This window comes from Podarcis vaucheri (genome assembly GCF_965113315.1).
Source record: "Podarcis vaucheri genome assembly, chromosome: 17".
NCBI classification, from domain to species: domain Eukaryota; kingdom Metazoa; phylum Chordata; class Lepidosauria; order Squamata; family Lacertidae; genus Podarcis; species Podarcis vaucheri.
Window position 1 is genome coordinate 11,622,759 of NC_138755.1, and position 23,292 is coordinate 11,646,050.

The 23,292-nt window shown below is 44.1% G+C and overlaps 2 protein-coding genes across 9 annotated transcripts in view; one reads left to right on the top strand and one right to left on the bottom strand.

Annotated features, from left to right (window-relative positions):
• Positions 1–14,153, top strand: part of DNM2 (dynamin 2) — a 62,510-nt gene extending 48,357 nt beyond the window's left edge. For 5 of the 8 annotated variants that reach the window (XM_082204738.1, XM_082204739.1, XM_082204742.1 and 2 more), the window contains 6 exons: positions 609–718; positions 3,139–3,250; positions 4,068–4,232; positions 6,023–6,258; positions 7,228–7,482; positions 11,959–14,153. In XM_082204738.1, coding sequence (XP_082060864.1) covers positions 609–718; positions 3,139–3,250; positions 4,068–4,232; positions 6,023–6,258; positions 7,228–7,482; positions 11,959–12,028 — 948 coding nt within the window. In that variant the 3' untranslated portion in view covers positions 12,029–14,153. Of the gene's footprint in view, positions 1–608; positions 719–3,138; positions 3,251–4,067; positions 4,233–6,022; positions 6,259–7,227; positions 7,483–10,161; positions 10,233–11,958 lie in introns of all 8 variants that reach the window. The other 3 variants (XM_082204743.1, XM_082204744.1, XM_082204740.1) reach the window with 3 other exon arrangements.
• Positions 14,154–16,818: 2,665 nt separating this feature from the next.
• TMED1 (transmembrane p24 trafficking protein 1) lies at positions 16,819–22,440 on the bottom strand. The gene is made up of 4 exons (XM_082205237.1): positions 22,228–22,440; positions 21,105–21,202; positions 20,510–20,693; positions 16,819–18,712 (listed from the first exon to the last, which is right to left on the bottom strand). Exons 1-4 carry the CDS (start codon positions 22,423–22,425, stop codon positions 18,494–18,496), a joined length of 699 nt encoding a protein of 232 aa, XP_082061363.1. The 5' UTR covers positions 22,426–22,440; the 3' UTR covers positions 16,819–18,493.
• Positions 22,441–23,292: the final 852 nt, after the last annotated feature.

Genomic DNA, 23,292 nt, shown 5'->3' on the forward strand with positions numbered 1-23,292 from the left:
TGTGTGACTCATATGGGGGCCCCTCACCAGTGCTAGCCTGCAACTTGTTAAAGAAAGCAGGGTTCTACAGCAAAAAGATTGAGGGAGCCTGCTTTTTGCTTTTTCAAGTCTATTCTATGCTACCTCTTCCTTTCCAAAGTCCTGTATGGTGGATGTGGGGTTGTGGGCAAAGCCCTGTCCTTTTTCTAGTAAATGTTTGAACGACAGAACTCTAACATTTATACACTCAAAACAAGCAAGAACTAATTGCAGTAAGTGGCAGCAGCAAGAGCCTTATAAAAAAGAGACTAGCTCTGACTTTTAAATAACATTTCTAATGTTATTTAATGGTGGAATGAAGCATGCTGGGTTAACGTACTTGTGGATGGAATACCTTACTAAGGGTTTATATGAGCACAGTGTGTGAACTTTGAACCAGACTCTTTAGGCCTCAATTAGAAGCTTGAAGCCTGGTGTGGGCATGCCAAATCTAAAACAGTTTACATTTAATCATCATTTTGGATGTCAGCAAATATTGTAAGATCAGATTTTCTTACTGGACTATTGAATGCCAGAACAAACCAACATGTATGACGTTTTGGGCTTTTCACCCTTCTTTATCCTCATAGGAAAAGGAGAAGAAATACATGCTCCCTCTGGACAACCTAAAAATTAGAGATGTGGAAAAAGGCTTCATGTCCAACAAGCACGTCTTTGGTATCTTTAACACAGAACAAAGGTAAGAGAAGTATGTCTCAGTGCTTTCTGATTCATGAGAAGCCATTTTAGGACCTTAGGCTGAATTCAAATCTGGTAAAATTGCTGTGCTGATCTGTCCTAAACCCCTAGCCTGCCTGGTCTCAAGTCAGTATGTCAAGTCTGAAGTTCAATCCATGCAAGGAAAGTCCGAGGTCCAAAGGTCAAGAAACACAGTCCAGGGTCAATCCAAGTAGGCCAAGTCTGAAGTCCAGCAGTCAAGATACAGTCCAGGGTCAAACCCAAAGCTCGGTTCAGGAGCACCCAAGCCCAAGGTCTACCAACATAGGCAGTTGAGCAGACACAGCACCTCAGCTCTGCTTCCCTTTTGTTCTTTGCATGCTGATTGCAGCTTGATGAGGCATGTGATCCTCACCTGTTCTAAGCCTTCTCCAGCTGAGGAATCACACACCTCCTCCCAGAGCTAGCGAGCCTCATCTGGCCAGCTAGTGAGCTGGGCTGTGAGCCCTTGGCTGCCTTAGCCTCCTAGAGTGCCCCTCCTACTGCTCCCTATGCCTCGGAGCCCATCGTGTTCAGGGAAACAGGGGTCTCTCTGACTCTGGTGATGGGTCCTGCTGCTCTGGTTTCTGTGCACTGACCCCCATCCCCTTGCCATCCTTCGTCACTCTATGAGTACTTTCTTCCCCATCCCCTGCTTGCCCTGGTGTGTCGCAGTCCTGGCTACACCCCTCACTGGGATCCTCTTCCTCCTCCCCATCATCCTGCCAGTTCATGATATGAACTCACAGAAGGAGAGAGACTTTGTATGTTTCTTAAAACACACTCTCTCTCTCTGACACACATGAGAAGTGTGCTGCATGTTCTGTCCAGGCTTAGCAAGTCCTGAGGTCACATGTACCTTCAGGACCGCCTCTCCTGGTATGCCCCACGGAGGACCTTAAGGTCCATAAATAGCAACACCCTAGAGGTCCCGGGCCCTAAGGAAGTTAAATTAGCCTCAACCAGAGCCCAGGGTCTTCTCAACACTGGCTCCGGCCTGGTGGAACACTCTGTCTCATGAGACCAGGGCCCTGCGGGATCTGATTTCTTTCCGCAGGGCCTTTAAGACAGAGTTGTTCCACCTGGCCTTTGGCTTAGAATCAGTTTGATTCCCTCCCCCTCTTTCTTTTTCCTTTCAACTCCTGTGAAGAGGCTGCATCCTAATGTTTTAATGTTGTATTTTAATCTTGTTTTTTAAATTGTATTTTAATCAACTTGTTTTTATTATTGGTTGTTAGCTGCCCTGAGCCCGGTCTTGGCTGGGGAGGGTGGGGTATAAATATAAATATAAATATATAAATAAAATGTACACCAGAGGTTGATGGTACTTGGGCGAATTGCTTGTTGCACACGTCCTATTCAGAAAGACTTAATCTTGACACAGAAAGTATTGACTGACATTTTCTGCAATGTTGTCAGTTATCTTTAATATCTTTGCTCATTGCCTGCTAAGTATTCAAGCTTAAAGAGTTTGACTTTACTCTCCAGTTCACATTATGTCATGGGATTGGAGCTGCCTGAACTAGGATTTTTCAAGTGACTGGATTGCAGTGGAAGGACTTGGCTCTTTAAAAGACAATATTGTAAAGTATTTTCCTTGTCTTAGCTCAGTATGTGATTCGCCAAAAAATCTCCTTAAGAAAAGATATGGCAGGCATCTCTTACTAGGTCCAGCAGAAAGGTAAACCAAGGGAGGTGAGGAGTAGCAAAGTGATGAAGGTCTTGAGCACAGTTAGGGAATCCTGGGCCCACAGACAACAATAGGCCTGTTGGGCCTCCTAATTTGACCGGCAAGGCTGTTTCTTCCTAGGCACACCCACCTGCCACTCACCTGGTGTCATGTGTGGGATAGTAAAGTCATACTTGCAAAGGAATAGGCAGTCTTAGAGTGCCCTCTTGAGTGTTCTGTTTTCAAGCACAGCATGCATGTGGTGCTGCTGAAACTTGGTGCTGCCCACAGTTTTGGCCAGGGCTCAGAACTGCAACTGTGAAAAGTCACTAGCAGAGGATTGGCCACAGTTGCATCTGGCCTGCTAGCCAAAGTGGTTCCCCATGTCTGCTTCGGAGTGTATGCCAAGACATTTAAGTGGAAGCCAAAAGCCAATGGAGACCATACTTCACTCAGTACATGCAACTGTTATGGGCACCATTTGGCTAAGTAGAGTAGCATTCTATTCCATCTGTTGGGTGTTCCTACAGTCTCACATTCTATTGTGGCAATAGAGATTAGAACTTCAAAGTACTTAGAAAATAAAGGAGTGTGTGTGTGTGTGTGTGTGTGTGTGTGTGTGTATAACCTTCCTATTACAGGATTCCTGTTGCCTGATGTGGACTTTCTTTCACTAACCCAATGACATTTGTCCTTCTTCCACTCCTCTCTTTTCTCCTGCACCCCTAAACTAGGAATGTGTACAAAGACCTGCGTCAGATTGAACTTGCGTGTGACTCCCAGGAAGACGTGGACAGCTGGAAGGCCTCTTTCCTCCGTGCTGGTGTTTACCCTGAGAAAGACCAAGTAAACATTTTTTTCCTTCAGCAGGAAGGGTGTGTGTGTGCGTGCTGAAGGCCCAGTAGTGGTACTGTTGTACCAAGGATCTCCTGGCAGCTGCTGTTGCCTCTGGCTGGGAGCTACATTTGCCAGTTAGAGGTTCCATCAAGTTGGGCACCGTACCTTTGACTGGCGGTAGTTTGCTGTCCAAAATCTTGGTAGGGTTTTCTTAGAAAGAGAGAAAGTTGGTAGAAACTTCAGCTGTCTTCCACCCATACCCACATCCTGAAGTTGTGTGGATAAGGCAGTGCCATTCTAGATGTGGAAAATAGTATCTATGTAAGAGCTGTGAAGGATTCAAGAGGATGAGCCCAAAGCCCTATGAGCAAAGCAGGGAATCCCTTTGTGCTTCTCCCAAAGCTATATAGGAAATGGTCATCTCCAAAGACTTGTGAGGGAAGCTGGGCATGCTTAGCCTAGGGAAGAGAAAGCTGATGCAAAGCACAAATTTTGAGGTTCTGGGTCAGGTGCGCAAGAGGCTGCTGTGATTTTAGCTGTATCAGCAAGAGCAAACCATACAGTGTAAGAATTAAACCCAATAATAAGGAAATAATTGTTCATTGCCAGCGGAGGGTAGGGAGAGAACACTTCGAATTCTCATTAAAATGCCAGTCAGCTAATAAGCACTGCAGATCTGGGTTAGTCCAAACTAAACCCATGCTATGATTACTGGGATATTTGGGAAAGCAGAGATCAAATTATGACTTGAGGGCCTGAACTGGTACTCTCCCTGTGCTGATTCTTCCATAGGTCACCTAATGCTGTCCAATTTTCTTCTGTGCAGGCGGAGAATGAAGAGGGATCCCAGGAAAACACCTTTTCCATGGATCCTCAGCTAGAGCGCCAAGTGGAAACTATCCGCAATCTTGTTGACTCATATGTTGGGATCATCAACAAGTCGATCCGGGATCTTATGCCAAAGACAATAATGCACCTAATGATAAACAATGTGAGTCGTAGTTGGATATTTATTTGTTTATTGTCGGGGGCTAAGCAGACATTGTTCCACCACTCTGCTGATGCACCACCACCACCACCACCATCATTATTATGCAAACTTAACAAAGAATGTAAGGGGAAGGAAGATCAGGGGGAGAAGATAAAAATAAAATAAAAAAATATAAAGTAAAAAGAATACTGATAGTAACAGAAAAACACCATCAGGTCACATAATGGATAAATTTGCCAGCAGTGCATGCATCTCAAGTTAAACGTAAAAGTTAATATAAGCCCTCTAGATCTCCAAAATAGATACCCACATAATATTGACATCTATATGAAATATCTTCATATAGATGTCAATTTTATGTGGATACCTATGGTCAGAGTCGTGAGGTCCTCATACCATTGGGTAATAAATGGTGGAGATTTATCCTTCCAGCCTAAGTCTCCTAGCAAACATTAGGGCAGGCATAGGCAAACTCCGGCCCTTCAGATGTTTGGGACTACAATTCCCATCATCCCTAGCTAACAGGACCAGTGATCAGGGATGATGGGAATTGTAGTCCCAAACATCTGGAGGGCTGGAGTTTGCCTATGCCTGCATTAGGGCTTTCAAAGTCCACTTGCCCTGCCGCTAATCACCATGTTCTTGGCAGTATACCTCCAACACCTGCCAATATTAGACAATGCCTTCCCATAAAAACATTGTGGAGTCCAGTACAGCAGTGGCAGAGGCAAGGGTGTCTGCCCCCCCACCCCACCCCACTGCAGGTAAAACTCATGACCAGGGTTAAGAAACTAGCCAGGCTCACGGTGTTACTCCAGCCTGAATATACCGTATTTTCCCCTCTATAACACGCAGATTTTTTCTCCTAAAAAGTAAGGGGAAATGTCTGTGCGTGTTATTGAGCAAATCTGTGGTCCCTGGAGCCGACAGGCGTGAGTGAAGGCAAAAATCAGGCAAATATCAATCGTCCGGAGAAGGGAAGCCTTGAAAAGAGGAAGCTGCTGCTTTCCTGCATTCTGCCTCAGGGTCTTACTGCACACCCGCTTCTGTTTGTTACTGTGTTTGCTCAAACGGAACAAAGAGCAGAGAAAACCCCTCCCCTCCAGGCAAGCAGAGGGGAAAGCAGAGCGTCCTTCCTTCTAATTCCTCTCGTGCTCCAGTGCTGCAACATGCAGGTGGGGGAGAGAGAGAGAGAGCTGGCTGGCTTGGGTGGGTGCGTGGGGGAAACTTTTGCCTTCCTTTCCTCCCTCCAGTAAAACCCCTCTCCTGCATTCTTAGCCAGCTGCTTCTCCGCACACCCCTCTCGGTGCTCCTTGTCCCTTCTATGTTTTTCCTTCCCTCCCCACTTAAAACGTGGTTACAAAGCACGGATCCACATGGATCCTCAGGATCTTTGCATAGGGTCACCCCAAATTCACCATCAGATCACATAGCATATCCATGGCTACAGCCTGCACCAAAAAAATCACGCACCCACTGTTGCCTGGGGCTGCAATGGTGCAAAAACGTGGTTACAAAGCACAGATCCACATGGATTCTCAGGATCTTTGCATTGGGCTACCCCAAACTCACCGTCAAATCACATGTCTGTGGCCACAGCATGAAGCACAAAAATGATACATCCACTGTTTCATTCAGAATTTTTTTTTCTTGTTTTCCTCCTCTAAAAACTATGTGCGTGTTATGGTCAGGCGTGTGTTATTGAGCGAAAAATACGGTACCATTTCCAGCCCCGTCACATTTGGACAGCGTCACCTCTTCTTTGTGCTTTCCTTCCCCCATCCTCACAGACCAAGGATTTCATCCACTCGGAGCTGCTGGCCTACCTGTACTCCTCCGCAGACCAAAACAGCTTGATGGAGGAGTCTGCAGACCAGGCGCAGCGCAGGGATGACATGCTACGAATGTACCACGCCCTGAAGGAGGCCTTGAACATAATTGGAGACATTAGTACCAGCACCATTTCCACACCGGTTCCTCCTCCTGTGGATGACACGTGGCTGCAGTCAGGAAGTAGTGGGCATAGGTGAGTTGGGGTGGTGGGTTATCTGCTTCTGGTGTGCTTTATTTTTTTTGTTAGGCACATGGGACACAACCCCTGCTTCAGTCAACAGTGGGTTGCATGAGGCTCAGGGAAAGCTCGCAGCGTAGCCATAATACTCAGCAGAGACCTGAACTTCACTGCCACGACAGTCCTCAAGGACAAAAAAGGCAGATTCATTTTCGCTAAAGGGACACTAGATGGCAAAATCAAACTGACAATCGGCTCCATATATGCCCCAAACGCGAAACAATTAGAATTCTTCCAGAAGACACTAAACAAATTCCTCTCCTTCTCTGAAGGGGAAGCAATCCTAGGAGGGGACCTCAATCTAAATATGAAAGGTATATCCCTGAAAGATATTCACCCTACAACCCCATGGGCAACCTTCCTCCGAAGGAAACCCCCAACAACTAGGAACTCTTACAAGTTACTAAAAATGCTAAAAAAACAGGGGTCTCTACGACATTTGGGGTGAGCAAAACCTGGGAGACACCAGCCATACATTCCAATCGGGACGCCATGGTACAGTGTCCAGACTGGACAGCATTCTACTCACACAGGGTTAGTAGGCACATGGGATGGAAGCATAGAAACCAGCAAGGCCAGAAGTTTCAAGTGACCTACTGCCAGAACTCCAGGAAGAGCCCAAGCACCTGTATTTGGCCCATCGGCAATGTGATTTCAATACTTAACAACAAACTTGAACTTTGATCTGTGCTTGTTGGTACCCTTAAATCTTCAGTTGTCATTCTGCAAGGTCTTCATATAACACTGTTTGGTTCTGGGGCTGGTTGTACAAAATAACTCGTGTACAGAATGTGAAGCAGACAGTTCATACTTTAGCGGATGGGGTTTGGGGTTGGACCTGACTGCATTGGCTTCACTTTGCTGTCTTGAACGACACTTACTTACCTTCCCTGTCCTGGTGGTTTCTTTTTCTCTCTTTGGCAGCCCAACACCACAGCGCAGGCCTGCTTCGACTGTGTTGCCACCAGGGAGACCGCCAGCGGTGAGGGGCCCTATGCCAGGCCCCCCCTTGATCCCAATGCCAGCCGCAGGCCCTTCCTCTTTTGTGGCACCACCCATTCCGTCACGCCCTGGACCGCAAAGTGCATTTGTTGCTAATAATGACCCTTTCTCAGCTCCTCCTCTGATTCCTTCACGACCAGCACGTGTTCCACCCGGCATCCCTCCAGGTGTGCCCAGGTAAGGCATCCTTCAGGTTCACCTCTCTTTGCTGCTAGAGCAGATACTATAGCAGCAGCTCTAGAGCTTGGATGATGAACCTGTTGCTGCCCAGTTGTTGGGCTCTAGAGCCCATCATCCCTGATCATTTGCCATGATGGCAGGGACTGATGGGAACCGGAGTCCAGCAGCATCTGGACTCTAGAGCTTATGAGTCTTAATTTCTTTAACCCTATATAACAATTTCTCTATTATCAAAATGGAATGGAAGAATTCAGACCTGAAAACTGAAACATGGACCGTGCAATACGTTAGCGTGGTACAAGTGCCTTAAAACAACTGCCTTAGAACAGAGGAAATATGTGAAAGCACGATCAGGTGTAACCTTTCCCTTCAGGGCCAAAGAGCTGCTTCTGCATTTTTCTCTCTCCTTTTTTTATTATATGCTTTATTGAGTTTAAAAAGAAGTAACGAACAGAAGAGTTATCCAGAAAAGAGAAATAAAAATAGTAATTATTTGTTCCATCACATCACCTTACGTTCTTCTTGAGTTTCTAGCGACTTCCCATCACCCCATTATGTAGCTACCACTTCTCTATCTAGCGCACTGTTTATTTTTGTTTCCTTTTTTTAATTTTCAGCAATATAATATTCTCTTACAATTATCCATCATACTACAGAAGTCATTCTAGACCTGCCACTGGCATCATGTTATTACAGTAATCCTTGATATATTTTTTATACATGTCCCATTTCCTAGTAAATGTTTGATCAGTATGACCTCTCAGTTTTTCTGTCATTTTTGCCAGCTCAGCGTATTCCAACAGTTTACTTTGCCACTCCAGCTTTGACAGAATTTTCTATCCTTTCCAGTTCATAGTGATTAATATTCTTGCAGCTACCGTGGCATACAAGAATATTTCTCTCGCATTTTTAGGGATGTCTGAGCCTAGTATCCCCAGGAGGAAAGCCTCTGGGTTTTTTAATGAAGGATACCTTAATCATTCTTTTGAGCTCATTATAAATTACCTCCCCAAATTCCTTTATTCTCTTACATGTCCATCACATATGTAACATTGAGCCTTCCGCTTCCCTACATCTCCAGCATTTACTTGACATGTCCTTATACATTTTAGATAGTTTTAGTGTCAAATACCAGCGGAATTGCATCTTCATAAAATTATCTTTCAAGGTGTAGCATGCAGTGGTTTCATGTTAACCTTCCATAGATTTTCCCAGGCACTCATTGGGATGCTATAGACAAAATCTTGAGCCCACTTGATCATTACAGATTTTACCAGTCAAGGAGGAGTCAGTATATATCCCAGTGAAGGAGGAGTTGGTATATTTTGGAGAGAGTTTTCACTTTAGAGTTAATCAGTTCTTTTTTCTAATCTGGAGGGTTCTGTCACAAAGCCATTTCTTTTAATAATAATAATAATAAATTTTATTTATATCCCGCCCTCCCCAGCCGAATTTGTCTAATTTGAAGTTTTTTAGTTTCAACTGGTTTTCTTCCTCTTTTAATAATACTTTGTATATTGGCCAATTCCTTTTCATATTCTTTTTCTTCACTGCTAATGCTTCAAAGGGAGATATCCACCACGGAGTTGGATCTTTGTATTTTGCCCAAACCATGTAGAGAAATTTCCTTATAATATGATTTAATTTTTTTGTTGATCTTAACTTTATCATAACGTAAGTAGGCATGCCAGCCTAGAAGGCCTGTGTTCTGTAGTATACACCATTCCCTGATCCAGGAGAGACAGGCTGCTTTGTAATATAATTTCAAATCTGGAAGGGAAAATCCCCCTCTTTCTTTGATATCAATTAATAGTTTATGTGTAATCCTGGGCTTTCCCCCCTGCTAAATATATTTAGAGATGTCTCGTTCCAGTTTTTGAGGCAGCCTGTCACTCCAATCCCATGGATTGTCTGAAATAAGAAAAGCATTTTTGGTAAGACATTCATTTTAATGGTGGATATTCTCCCCCCCAAAAGATAAATTTAAGCTGCTCCATATTTTTACATTTCTTTTAATCTCAATCCAGGTCTTAGCATAATTATCTTAGAATAAATTGGTGTTTTTCGGAGTAATCCATATTCCCAGATATTTTGCCTTTTGGCAGATCTTCAAGTTTGAGGCTTTTTCTAGTTCATCTCTGTCCTGTGTTGTCAGATTGTTGACCAAGAGCTTTGTTTTGGAACGGTTTAATTTGAATCCCACTACCTGCCCAAAGTTCTTATTTATTTCTAATACCTATAATAAACTTCCTTTTGTATTCTCTGTCATAATAATAAGATCATCGGCAAATGCCTTTCGTTTATAAGCTTTCTCTCCTAGTGTTATTTCTTTTATGTTTTTGTCTTCCCTTATTTTTTTATTCAACACTTCCATTACCAAAATTAATATTAGCGGGGATAGCGGACATCCTTGCCTTGTCCCTTTTCTTATTACACAGTCTTCTGTAATGTTGCCATTGATGATGATCTTGGCCCATTGATCAGAGTATATAGCCTCTATTCCTTTACAAACTGTTCACCGAACTCCATTTGTTGCATCATTATTTTCATAAGTCTCCATGAGATGTTGTCAAAGGCTTTCTCTGCATCCACCAGCATTAGTACTGCTGGTTTGTCAGTTCTGATTTCTAAATATTCCAACACGTTAATGATATTTCTGATGTTATTTTGCACTAGGCGTCCAGGGAGAAAGCCGGCCTGGTCTTCGTGAATGATGTCTTTAAGAATCGTCTTTAATCTTTTTGAAAGTATGTCGGCAAATAATTTATAATCATTATTTAAAAGGGATATTGGCCGATAATTTGAAACAATTGTTAAATCAGTTCCCTGCTTGGGAATTAAGGTTATAAAGCTTTCTGTCCATGATTCTGGTAGTTTCCCAGTCTTTACTATGCCATTCATTGTGTCCTTTTTATAATAATTTTTATAATAATTTGCGGATAAGCCATCCAGGTCCGGGGCCTTCCCTGATTTTGCTTTATTGATTGCCTGTTGAACTTCCAGTGCAGAAATAGGAGAATGTAAGAGACTGAGTCTCTCCTTTGGGATCTTTGATAAATTGTTCTGCCCTAAGTATTCTTCGATTTTATCATGATTTTCTGTTCCTTCCCTGTATAGTTCTCCATAAAAAATTACAAAGCTTCTATTAATTTCCTTTGGGTCGTCAGTTATCTTTTCTCCAATTTTAATTTTATTTGTTATCCTGTCATCCTGGTTGTTTTTAACTGCCAAGCTAAGAGTTTGCCAGGTTTATTTGCAAATTCAAAGTTTCTGTGTTTTAATATTTTATTTTTTCATTCAATTTCTTGGTTAATAATCATTGAAAATTGTGTCTGGAGCATTTTAATATTCTCTGGTTTCACCTCAGATCATATAAATCTTTCGCCATTTTTTCCTCTCCTTTGGTGCTCAAGAGTCGTCATGTTTCTTGAAACTGCATATTCTTCCTTGTGTGGAATTTCTTTTCTTTCACTGTTGCAGGCTTTGCAGAGGAGGAAGCATTCTCCATTTTGAAGCTTGTATGAGATTTAGTGGAGTGTATTATGGGAATATATCTAGTTTTGAATTAGAGACTCATCTAAGACAGCAGTGCTAGCAAGCAGACTGGTTTCTGTAGCCAGTGCTGTGTTTATTTCTCAAAACAACAGAAAAGAAGCAGAATTTAGCTCCTTGAGAATTTCAAGTTTCATCTTGAAACTGCTAGCTCTTACGACTTCAGAGGTGTGTGTGTGTGTGTGTGTGTGTGTGTAAAAAATAAAGAGAGGAAAAAGGAGGAAAGCCTTGTAGCCACCTGGGTAGCCAGCCACCTCCACAAAGTTAGCAGAAGCAGAATAAACTAATCTATATAGTAATCTACACACTTTGCAGAAGTTAGTGTATCTTTTTGCAGAATTTGGTTTATTGTCACACAGAATTTTTTAATATAGAAATAGATTACACCCTGAATATTTTATTATATCAGTATATTGGGCAGTCTCAACATCATATGGTGTTTGCGGGGGGCAGGGACAGACAGAATACAGTGCCCTGGTACTAGTCATTGTGTTATTGAGCTGGCTTGTTCTCTGAAGGAGCTGTACAATCCAGTCTCTCGCATACCCTGCATAATGTTCACCCAGAACCACACCTTCAGAGTCAAGCAAATTGGATTTTGGTGTCTATCCAAGTCACCCCTACTAGGCATACCAAAGGCAGCCTTTTTTTCCCAGACAGGTGAAATATTGGGAGGTTGAGTGGTTCTAAGCTGTCTAAAGAATAGTGATAAATGATGGCTTCTACCACTTCTATTTGTTGGCTAAATGTGCCACAAAATGTACTATTCTGGGCATAGAATTTCCCAGCTTAAGTGGGATAGTGGAGTGGGCATGAGAGTTGTGGGCATTAGCTTCACTTAACAATATTTCACAGTGACGTCTGTCCAGTTCTCCCTTTTCCGGTATTCATTTCTCTCCATCTGTTTTGTTCTCTCTACAGCAGAAGACCCCCTGCAGCACCGAACCGGCCCACGATTATCAGGCCTGCTGAGCCCTCCTTATTAGATTAACTACAACCACTACCAGGGAGAGCTGTTGCTTGTTAACTATATTGTGGAGAGAACTCATGCCTAATCTCTTGTGTAAAAGAGCTCTTTGCAATTGTGATCAACTGTAGCCAAGGCCCGTTTCCCGCTTCCTTCCTGTCTCCTTCCCTCCAGTAGCAGCCACCATGGGATGGGTGCTGTGGGTTGATTACTTGTAAATAGCTCTGAGAGGCCAAGCATTCCTTGTAGCAGTTCCCTCTCTGTCCTTGGGTCTTGGCTGGGGAGGGATTTGGTGACCTGAATCTTCTCTGGAAAATTGCAAGGGAGGGAGTTTCTTCACCCTCCTCTTGGTGGCCACACCAGACCCATTCCACATGGGAACATGGAGTATTCTGTTTTGTGGAGTTGTTTTGCACTTTGTTGAAAATACAGAAAGGATCCCCTAGTTGAGGGATTGGCAAGGGATTGCCTGTGAATGTGTGAAAGTGGCGAGTTTGCATTTCCACCAACACTTGTGCATTCAACACGTAGAATCTCCCTTCGCCATTCACATTAATTGGGTTTGTCCAACTCCTCAACCTCCCCACCCAGCTATGGATTTATTTGTATTATAATATATATATATATATATATATATAATCTCCCCCCCTCTCCACTTTGATTGCCTTTCCTTTCTCCCTATAAATTTCAATGCAAGATTTGATCAGTTTATTTCCATTTTATAACTTTGAAGGGGTAAAAACCAAAACAAAATGATGGGACTGCAGATAGCAAATTGCTTATAAATTCAGTTCACTGAACTAGAGCAAGATTTTGCCAAGCAGAATAATTGGAAAGAAGGTGGCACTGGGTTGCTTTTAAGCCTCAGGTATAGAGTTGATTTGAATGCCCTGCCACTCTCTGCACAACCAGTGTTCATGCTTAAACAGAGGCAGCTCAGCTGTAACCTAGATAAGCATGACTGTTGGTCCCTCCTAATTTACACCAGGGAGGCATCCAGGTGGCAGGGGATGTCTTAGTCACTTGGAGCTGTAATACCAACTGGCTGTTCCCCGACTGGCTATGACCATTTGTTACCTGCCCAGTCCATATGGAGAAGTGCGTGTGTGTGTGTGTGTACCAGGGTTTCGAAGTGTTTTATCAGGATTGTGATCCTCTGCACGGATTGTGGTCTCTGTTGGAAAGCCTTCCCCTCCCTAATCAGAAGAGTGACTTTGTCCCGTGAAAGAAATGCCCAGTGCTTGAGATCAGCTGTACTGCAGCTTACCTCTGTGCCTCTAGGCTGAGGCAGATTCTTCATGGCAAACTGTGTCCATAATAGATCTTGCGACACTTGTGCCACAAGGTCCCACAGAAGCTTCTGTTAGCATCTGTGGTCTTTCGGAGTGGGGCGTTTGTGTGTTTGGGTTGGCTGCTCCACCTGTAGAGCCTCGGAGTTTGGAGTAACACTGGAGCCTTCTCAACAGCAGTAGTAAAGCACTCTGCCCTCCCTGGGCTGTGGTTGTATATATTTCTTACGAAAGACAGACTGTATTAATACTTGTATAAATTCTAGATTTTTTAAAAAGAGAAATCATCAGTTAAGCCCAGCCCTCATTATACAAGGCTATCAGGGATACCTCAGCCCTTCCTGAGATAAGATAAAAGGAACAGCCACACATACACCATCTGCCTTAAATGTTTCTCCCCTTTCTGCCTACCTGCAGCAGTAGTTCCTTGCTTCGTGTCCTGGAGGATATGACACTTCCATAGACGGTGCTAATTTTGTGCCTTTACTGCTTGAATTACATGCTGACTGCCCTAATAACCAGTGTTGCCTTCCTATAAATGTCCCTCTACTTCCAACGTCACTATCATGGACTTTTGACCCTCTCTTGCAGTGCATTTCATAACCTCGTGCCACCTACTGCCCACTGGTCACTTCTCCGAAAGCTGGCATTTGCTTGGTAGCATGGACCTCTACTTTTAATTCATTGTGTTCATATTTGCTTCCTCTTGACTCTTCCTGTTACCATGTGTGAAGGGGCTGTGGGACCTTCTCTCCCTCTTCTTTAGATGGAAAAAAAAGATCCCAACAGTTTGAGATAAGTGCCTCCATTATGTATCCTATTAATAAACTAAAATAAAGGGAAATTTTGCTGGTGGAAAACCTCTGGCAGCCAGTGGTGTTGGGGTTTGTGTGTGAGTGTGTGTTGTCTTTCATTGGTTCTCAAAATTTCTACACTCAGGAGGTAGTGAGCAGAAGAAACTAAAGCTCAAATTGAGTTTCCTTAAGGAGCTTCTGTGCACCAGCCTCCAACGCAAATGGCTGATTGTTTGGCCCTGCTCAGTTTGACTTTTGAATGGGAGGCAGTTGTACAATATCTCAATAAAACAAGCTAAACGTAACCCCAGTTAATAAGGCTTAAGGACATTTAGCTATGGCTAATATATTAATCTTATATGTTTATGGCTGCCCACAGCCACTGATTCCCTTCATATAGGTACTGTTTAAGTGCCATTTCCTGCCCCTTTCTCAAGTGATCATGCTCAATGTGATAACATCACAGTGCTTCATACTCAGGCAGATTTGGCTGTGTGCTGGTATCACTAAGGGCAAATGAAGTCTATTTACAGTGGGGGAAATGTTTTCTGTTACTGGTCACACAGAGTGTCCTAGACCACGAGGGATCACATACCAATTGAACAGCATTCGCAGAAAAGGATTAACCCAGTTGTTGTTTTTAAGTGCCTCCTCACCCAGAGGACAGGTAGCCCTGTAGCTCTCCTCCCTCTCAAATTAAAACAAGTGATCATGGAACAACCAAATGCAAATGAGCAAGCTTTTGCAGACAGCCTTTGCAGGGCACATTGGGACATCTTTTTTCAGCTGCTGCCTGCTATAGTAGTTTCATCATGGCCACTCCCTGTAGAAAACAGGGGTGATCAAGCACTCAGAAGGGCTGTTACATGCTCAGCAATTGCACCTGCCTGGGGAGGTCTCAATACATACAGTGTACCAGTTAGAAGATCTTGTTGGCTAGCAATGAAGAATGCGTTCATACTGAAATACTTGCAAGGAGATCCATGCTGTCAGTCTTGTGACAACTTCAGTTCTTGAGGAAAGGTAGATACGCCATACTTTATAAAGCACCTAAATAGCATGACCGATATGATTTGACCAAAATGCATAGTACTTTCATTATATAGTTGTTGTTGTTGTTATTATTATTAATACCCCAGCCACTCTGGGCAGCTTCCATCACAATATTAAAATACAATGATTCATCCAATATTAAAAGCTTCCCTAAACAGGGCTGCCTTCAGATGTCTTCTAAAAGTCTGATAGTTGTTTATTTCTTTGACATCTGATGGGAGGGTTTCCACAGGGCGGGCGCCGCTACCAAGAAGGCCCTCTGCCTGGTGCCCTGTAACTTCGCTTCTCGCAGGGAGGGAACCACCAGAAGGCCCTCGGCACTGGATCTCTGTGTCCAGGATTACATTATATACAAATATGTTCACATTTTCCACTATACTACTTTAAAAACTAAAGCTTGCAATTTATTATAATGCTGGAGTTATCTCTTGCAAGCATGAAGAGCAGAATAATGAAGGATGAACAACCATCAGTCCACCTGAAGAATGATGTTAAAAAGCTACCTGCTAGCTACACAGTTATGTTCAGCCTTCACTGTTGCAGGCAGCATCTTGTTGGCCACTGAGTGTAGAATGCAGGACCCAGCAGCTCTTCTTACATAGCATATTTTTGTTTTACAACACATGCGTTTTTCAATTCCGCCTCTTAAAAAAGTTATTTACACTTTTTATGGATTGTTTTGTGTGCATCTGTCTTGCTAGCATCGCTAATTTGGCTGTAAATCACATCACAGCATTCTATTACTATACAAGTCCATTTAGAGACAATTCAATTTTTGGGTTATGAAAATAGTTTAGTCAGCTAATTGTAAATGTGATGATTTTTAAAAACCTGGTTTAGGATGAGAGTTAAGGCTCTCATATACTGGCTCATGCTCCACAAAGTTCAAATACCAGAAGTGGAGACTTGATACCTTAACAGGTGTACCCTGTAGTCAGGAAAGGGTCACAAATTGTGCTTGCTTGCAACTTTCCATCCATGCTTCCACATTTTTCCTTGGTCCTTCAGATCCAAATCAAGATATTGGGGGCAAGGGGAGTGCCTGGGACCAGCAGAAGTGTCCCACCTTGTCCTTGACTTGTTTTGACTTGCGAAGTATCTGGCCCCAACTCCCTTGCTAGAGGGATCATCTTGTGGCCTTGCTCATGCCTCTTTGAGGCTTACATCAATAACTGGTGGCATATATTAAAAGAGTTGGAGACAGGGGCCCTCTTTATGCACCTTTCACAATCCTGCTGGTGCTGCTCGGAGGAGGTTTTTGTACATGAGCGTTCAAATTTCATGCTATGGATTTTGTATTGCAACCTGAAGAATGAGAGAAAAATAATACATTTGCTCCTGTAGTGACGTTCGCACCAGTAGGTGTGCTGCAAGACATCAAAATGCTTTGGAATCTGAGATGCTTGGGCCAGGAGAATAAAATGGGCTGAGTGGTTTGGCATCACAGTTTAAATGACATGAAAAGTGGGAAGGGTTCAGGGCAATATCTGTCAACGTTTCCCTTTTTTTAAGGGAAATTCCCTTATTCCTCGCAAGAAAAGGGAAAAGTTGGCAGCTATGGTTCAGGGCCATCTTCCTGTGCTTACTACCTCTAGACAAGAAGCACTCTCAAAAGGAAAAGTGTGTTACCAATCTTCTTGTAACCCAAGACCAATGACAGATGCAGGAGAGGACAAGCTCCAATTCAAAGACCATTTATTGAACCACAAGACAATGGCCTACACAATCTTAGAAAAGGGGTGAACACTGGCAGCCTCCCATTGTTATGCCAGGCATTCTCTGACATCAGGAAGCCCAAACAAAGTCTTTTTATAGTGTGAGCGTACACACAGCTGTTTCTTGCCGCCAGAATCCAGCTGATCTGGGATGCAGCTATGGGAACTGGCAGCATCTTGCTCTGAAGAGCAGCCAGTGGAATAGCGTTGAAGAGTTAGCTCAGGCTAATGCACTGCCACGTCCAGGGAAATTTTAACGTACTAAGAATGTGAAGTGAAATGCAGCAGCCCATCTGAAAGGCTATTTTGGAGTTGGGGGTATCAATTACTCTTGAACGTTCAACTTTAATCTCCAGTGAAAGTACCAGGAGTGTATTTCAGAAGTCCCTCAATAATGTCTATAGTGAGGGCACAAAGTAAACTGCCAGGGCAGTGCTAAATTCTTCCTTTGCCCACTTGTTCTGCACAGCCCTCTCCCAGCCTGTCTCACCACTGATATCAGAGCTGAGCAGTCTGCTGCCTTACCTGTGGCAGGAAGAAGAGAAGATGCCCCACACGCGCCCACTTTAAATGCAAATGTGCTTCAATCACAGCATTTAACAACACTAATCTGCCACCATTGTGTAATTTAGGCCCAAGTTATACTTGTGAAATTTCTCATATCCTAAATCCAGTAAGGAATTCCCAAGGTGCTCAAGTCCTGAGCAGAAGATAAACAGAGAAGAATTCCATCAGATGTATTCAAGAGCTCATGTGCTCTGCAGGTCAGCCTTCTATAATCAGGAGTTTACTTGTTCACAGTTCCTAACATTTAAAGATACTTGAAGAGCTGGGTCTTGGAAAGGCAATAATTTCCTCCCAAGGGAATAAATTCAACCACATTCTGCTTAACTTTCTGCTGAAAACAGGAATGCTAGATCGCTAGCACCTAATGAGTGCAAAACCAGGCCTTTTCACCTTTGCAGATTGCTGACCATGGGAGTCCTTAGCAGTGACAATACTCCTCATGAAGTCATGCCTGAGGAAAATCAAATGCAGAAGCCTGGGTGGTAAAGATTACCAATTCCACTAGGAGAGTTTTCTTAATGCCCTTAAGTATTGTGGGGCTTCTTAGGGCACGGAGATTCCATAGAAAAAGCAGAGGCTAGGAGCCTCTCAACAGCAAAAGTGGCCAGGGTGTTGCTGCTTCTAGCCAGACCAGCGACTTTTGCTAAGGCACATGTTGATGAAGTCTGATGCAGAATATCAAAGTTTTAAGGCCAAGAGGCAAACTCTGCTGCAAGCTGTAGTACATTGAGAAGCACCTGCCCTTCGTTGTAAACAGAGGAGCTATTGAAATGTATGAACAGCTGTTTTTGCTTGTTGTGTACTGCCTAACAACTCCAATTCTTGCACTCCCTCATCCTGCTCTCAATTTCGACAGGTTGCCACCATCACATAAGATGTGGGGGTGTTCAATCCCCACCCCAAATCCCTCCCTTACCTTGGCTGTGATATTTTAACCCCTTCTGAAAAGAGACTCATGACGGAAATGGCAGCTACACTTGGGACAGTACTGAGCTTTGGCAATATGGGAGCTGGCATTCTTCTGGATACCTGCCCCGTACAGGTAAAAAGGGGGTGCCATTTCTCCTCCTGCTACGTCCAGACTCTCCTCTTGTCCTCAAAGAGGCTTTTCAACATGTACACCTGGAGAAATGACACCACCAGGAGCACAGTGAGATTGACAGCTGACCAGAAGTTGACTCGGCTCAGGTTGCTTTCCTGTAAATTGCGGTCTCGAGCTTCAAAGGCTCGCAGCAGGGCCTGCATCTGAATGCTTCTCTCCAAGCGGCTCTTCATGGTTTCAATAGATTCCTATAGTGGTGAGAACAAAGGAGAACAGATGTGTTTGGGGCAAAGATGTGTTTTGGGGAAAAGGAAACCATTGTAGCCAATCAAATTCAAATCACATGATTCTTCACCCAACAAATGATCAGGCACCATGTCTATTATTGTTAGCCAAAAAAAATTTATCGTGACCATCAGAACTCAAGCACGAGTATTTCAACATCCATTAAAAGGCCATGAAGAATCACTGCATTCATATACCACAACCCCAGAGATATTCCTTACAGATCTGTACCTTCTCTTTATACTGACTCAAATAATTTATCTGTTAAGATATTGAAAAACCTTGTTCGTTGTGTAACCGAAATCTCAATAAAAAAGTAAAAAAAGAGAAAAACCTGGATTAAAAAATTACTCCTTCTGTTGCCTTTGCCAGCTCCCCCATATGCACTGTTCCAAAGCAGTGAAAATGCAGGTTTGCAATGATTGCCAAAACCTATTAAGAGTTACAGCTAGTTTCATTTTCTTCTTTAACCGGAGTACTAAGCCACAAAGGCGGTAACAAGAAGACACCTGTTGTCTGCATTTCTGGTCTCAAAGTCCATGTGTACCAAAGTGCCTGGCAAGTACTGCTGCTACCAACAATGAGACCCAGGGCTGCTTAGCTTCAGCAGGGTGATTGCACATCATGTGCCTTCGGACCACACCCTGCGCACCATGAGTTGGACACAGCATTTTCCCCTGATGTGCAGCTGAGGAGGAATTCTGTTAGATATACCTTTTTAAAAAAAACAACAACAACCAAGATTCCTGGTTTAAAACAAATACTGCTCAGTTAAACAAGTCAGCTTTGTAACCTTATTGACTTGAAATTGGCTAGTTGACCAACTTTCACTGTTAACATTAATCAGGAGTCTTCCTTAAACCAAGTCACCCTCTGGTTTTTATCTCGGGGAGCTGAAAAGATTTGTGTTATATAGGTAATGTTGTAAAATAAAATAAATGGGTCTTGAAACAACAGGGAGCTGCTTTCTGAACACAATTTCTGGAACACAGTGGAAGGGCTTTGATTAACAACTACCTCTAGTATTAACCCAAAATTACTCATGAGTCTATTTCAAATTTGTGTACCTTATGTAGTTGATGGATTATTTAATTTCAATACTGCTTAATATATGAAAAATGTATCCATGTGGTGTACAAAAAAACTGAAGGCACAACAGATAATTTTAAAAAAAATCACGAAACTACAGTGTTACATATAAAAATGCTACATTAATACAAAGTTACACACACAAACAGACACTAATCCACACAAGTGTGTCAATCACCATGGTCACCTCTTCAGCAAAGCCTAAATGGTAGGTCTTAGGGGCAAAGCCACAAATGTGAACATCCTAATTTATTAAGCCACTAGCCACATATTGACAGTAATGATGGGAAGATCCATTCCACCCATAGGACTTGGGTTGATTTGCAGGGCTTTGGCCAGCGCTTCAGAAATGCAGGGGCTCTTTCCCACCCATCCCCATCAGGCATGGGGCATTTGGAAAAGGGGAGTGAAGATCCAGAAAAGGAACTAATTGTTAGGCTCCCATTGTGGAGCATTCCTCCTGCATCAGCTAAATACCTGGAAGCCCAGGCAGCAGCTGACCCCATCTGTTATTGGCTGACCCCATCTGCTTTGTCTGGCAATGTTACTCTGTGCACGGTTGCAGGAGACTGGAGCTATCCTGGTCTCTTTCCCATCGAATGCCACTGTTATTCTGCCTAACTCCACCACATCTCAGCACTAGGCATTTCTCCTACAGCCTCTTTGCCCACCTTAATGTCTTCTATCTTTATGTCGAGCATCTCTTCTGGTTCGGCCACTTCTGCCCAATTGTTCAAGTCCTCATCTTCCTGGGCGCTGTCAAAGATCAGTTCAAAGAACACCAACTTCTCCGATATAGTGCTGAAGGAGTTGTCAAAGCACAGTTTGTAATCCCCTCCCTCCGTGGGCTCAATGCTGAAAGATACCAACAAAGAGGATGAGCGAAGGGCTGTGTGATGAAGGCAGATATATTCTGCAAAGCTGGACTGGCCAAAGTGCATTAAAAAAAAAACCACAGATACACAAACTCTTCATACTTTTGCTACTTGTAAAAGCACCTTGACCATGGGCAAGCAATGGATTTCTCGTGAGTATCCCTGTGGGTATGTGCGCCTGGGGGCGGGGAGGGTGAATGGAGCCCACTTCCAGCCTTCGCTGCTGATGGTGCTGGAGTGACCCCCACTGCTCACCAGAGCCAAGCAGCGGCACAGGGCTGGCAGGGAGGCAAGGAGCAAAATGCACCCAGAGCCACTGCCCCTCTGGCCCTCCCCACTCAGTGCCACTGAAGTATCCTTCACTCCAAAGCATAAAAGCAGCATGACTCACGTGTGAACCCCATCGGATCTCCGGTATTCATCAACCAGCAATGTGCCTGAAGGGCTTTCCAAGGAGAAGTCAACGTCCAGGCCTGCTCCACCAATAACCTAAATGGCAATAGCAAGAGTTGGATGATGGAAAGAGTTACTATGCCCAGAAAAGCCACCAATGATACAAGAGAAGTGGCAAATGGCTACACATTTTTGCAGTATTTAAATATCAGGCAACGTGTTGGAGCTGAGCGACTTTTTTAAAACCCAGCCCGATTTGCAAGACTGTTCTTAGGGTAACTACACTGGGCAACTAGGAAGGAAACAATAAAAACTTCACATTATAAACAAACAATCACATAAGACAAACAAACATAAATCATAGCCTTATTAAAAATTACACTTATTAACATTGTTAAGTGACTTCCTCGCTTCCCCTTGGTTGAATTTCATTGCATATCCTTTTAACGGTTTTCCAAATCACAGTTCTTATAAAATTTAACTTAAACATTAACATCCTTAGATCTTCACTTTATGAAATTAAACATATTAATTAATCACTTAACTTAAATAAAAGTTAAGTTAAGGAAACAATAAAAACTTGGCAAGGCAATGGCAAACGGCTTTTAAGAGGGATCTGTCAGATACATTGGCTGCTCAAACTGTCTCGAAAAGTTACAGGGTTTTGTTGTACTAAGTACCATTTCCCCTCTGAAGAACAAGCATGCCAGTCATCTGGCTGCTGATAAATCCACACAGAACGCAATACGAAAGGCTCCATGCCTCTGCCGGCTTAAAACGCAGCCAGGTCATTCATTCCCACCCAATTCGGATCAAAGATGGTTTGGTGGTGGCGCGGGGGAGCGTGTAGGGGAAGTGCATAAAAAGGCAGCGTTTCCTAAGAAAGCGATACGGATCGCGACTAACGTCCTCCTGGATGCGGAGCAAAGGGCAGCGCTGTGCGCGCACAGCCTCCATCCCGGTAGCCAAGGGGGAGCCCCACCTTCGGGGGCAGTCTACCCCCCGCTCCCCTCTGCCACCACCACCAGGGGCTGAGCAGGAAGAAGAGGGCCTGTTGCCCCCCCTCCAATCCCCATGCGCCTGGTTTGGGGGCCGGATTGTGGACCCCTACCCAGCCTCACCTGGTACTCCAGCTCCATGGAGCCGTTGCCCGGCGCGCCCTGGTAGAAGCACTCCCGGCGCCCGGCCGGCAGCAGGAAGGTGAACTCGGCGTCCTGCGGGGCGGGCGGCGGCGGCGGGTGGGCCTGGCCGGGGACCCCTCGGGGCGCCCCCAGGAGCAGCAGCGGCAGCCCGAGCGCAAGGGCCGCGGCCGCCGCCATCGTCGGGGTCCTTCCTGGCGCCGGAAGGAGAGCGGGGCCGGGCCGCCTCCTTGGAGAGGAAGAGGCGGCCGCGCTCGGGCGGGACGTCGGCGCCGGAGGGCGCGCACAGAGCAGCCGCAGCGTCGCGCTCCGACGGGGCCCGGGGCCGCATTTTTCTTTCTCTCTCCTTTCTGCTTATTCGTTATTCGATTTGTCCGTCGCTTTGTCTTGCTCAGGGCAACCCGAAGCGGCTGATCAGACAAACTCGGCGGGCAGGAAGCCGCGCGTAAAGGAGGCAGCGTGGCTCCTGTTATCCGCTGCATGGAGCCCATCATCCTACGAAAATATTTCCGGGGTCCTTGGCCCATTGCAGAATTGGTTCCCCTAACTGGCCACGGGGGCAAGAGACCCAACAAGGGGCCATGTCCTCAGGCATATCCTCCAACATTGAATAGGGACGTTCTTACTTTCTTTCTTTCTCTCTCTCTCTCTCTCTCTCTCTCTCTCTCTCTCTCTTTCTTTGCTAAATTTTTATTATTTTTTTCTGTTTTACATTTTAGAATATTCATTTAAACAACCTTAAATCAATGACTTCCATTCTTCTCTTTCCGTGGTTCAATTTACATACCATAAATCCCTGCATATTTTACATAAGCTAAACCATTCAGTATTCCATTCTTACATCCATCAAAACTTATCTGCACTGTTGAATTTATCTTGAATAATGCCAGCGTTTTTAAATGTGCACAATTTTCACCCACATATTCAATAAACATTTTCCAATCTTCTTTAAATGTATGTTCTCCTTGTTCTCTTATTCTATACATTGTTGTTGTTATACCCCAACCGTCTGACTGGCCTGCTCCAGCCATTCTATGAGTGGCTTCC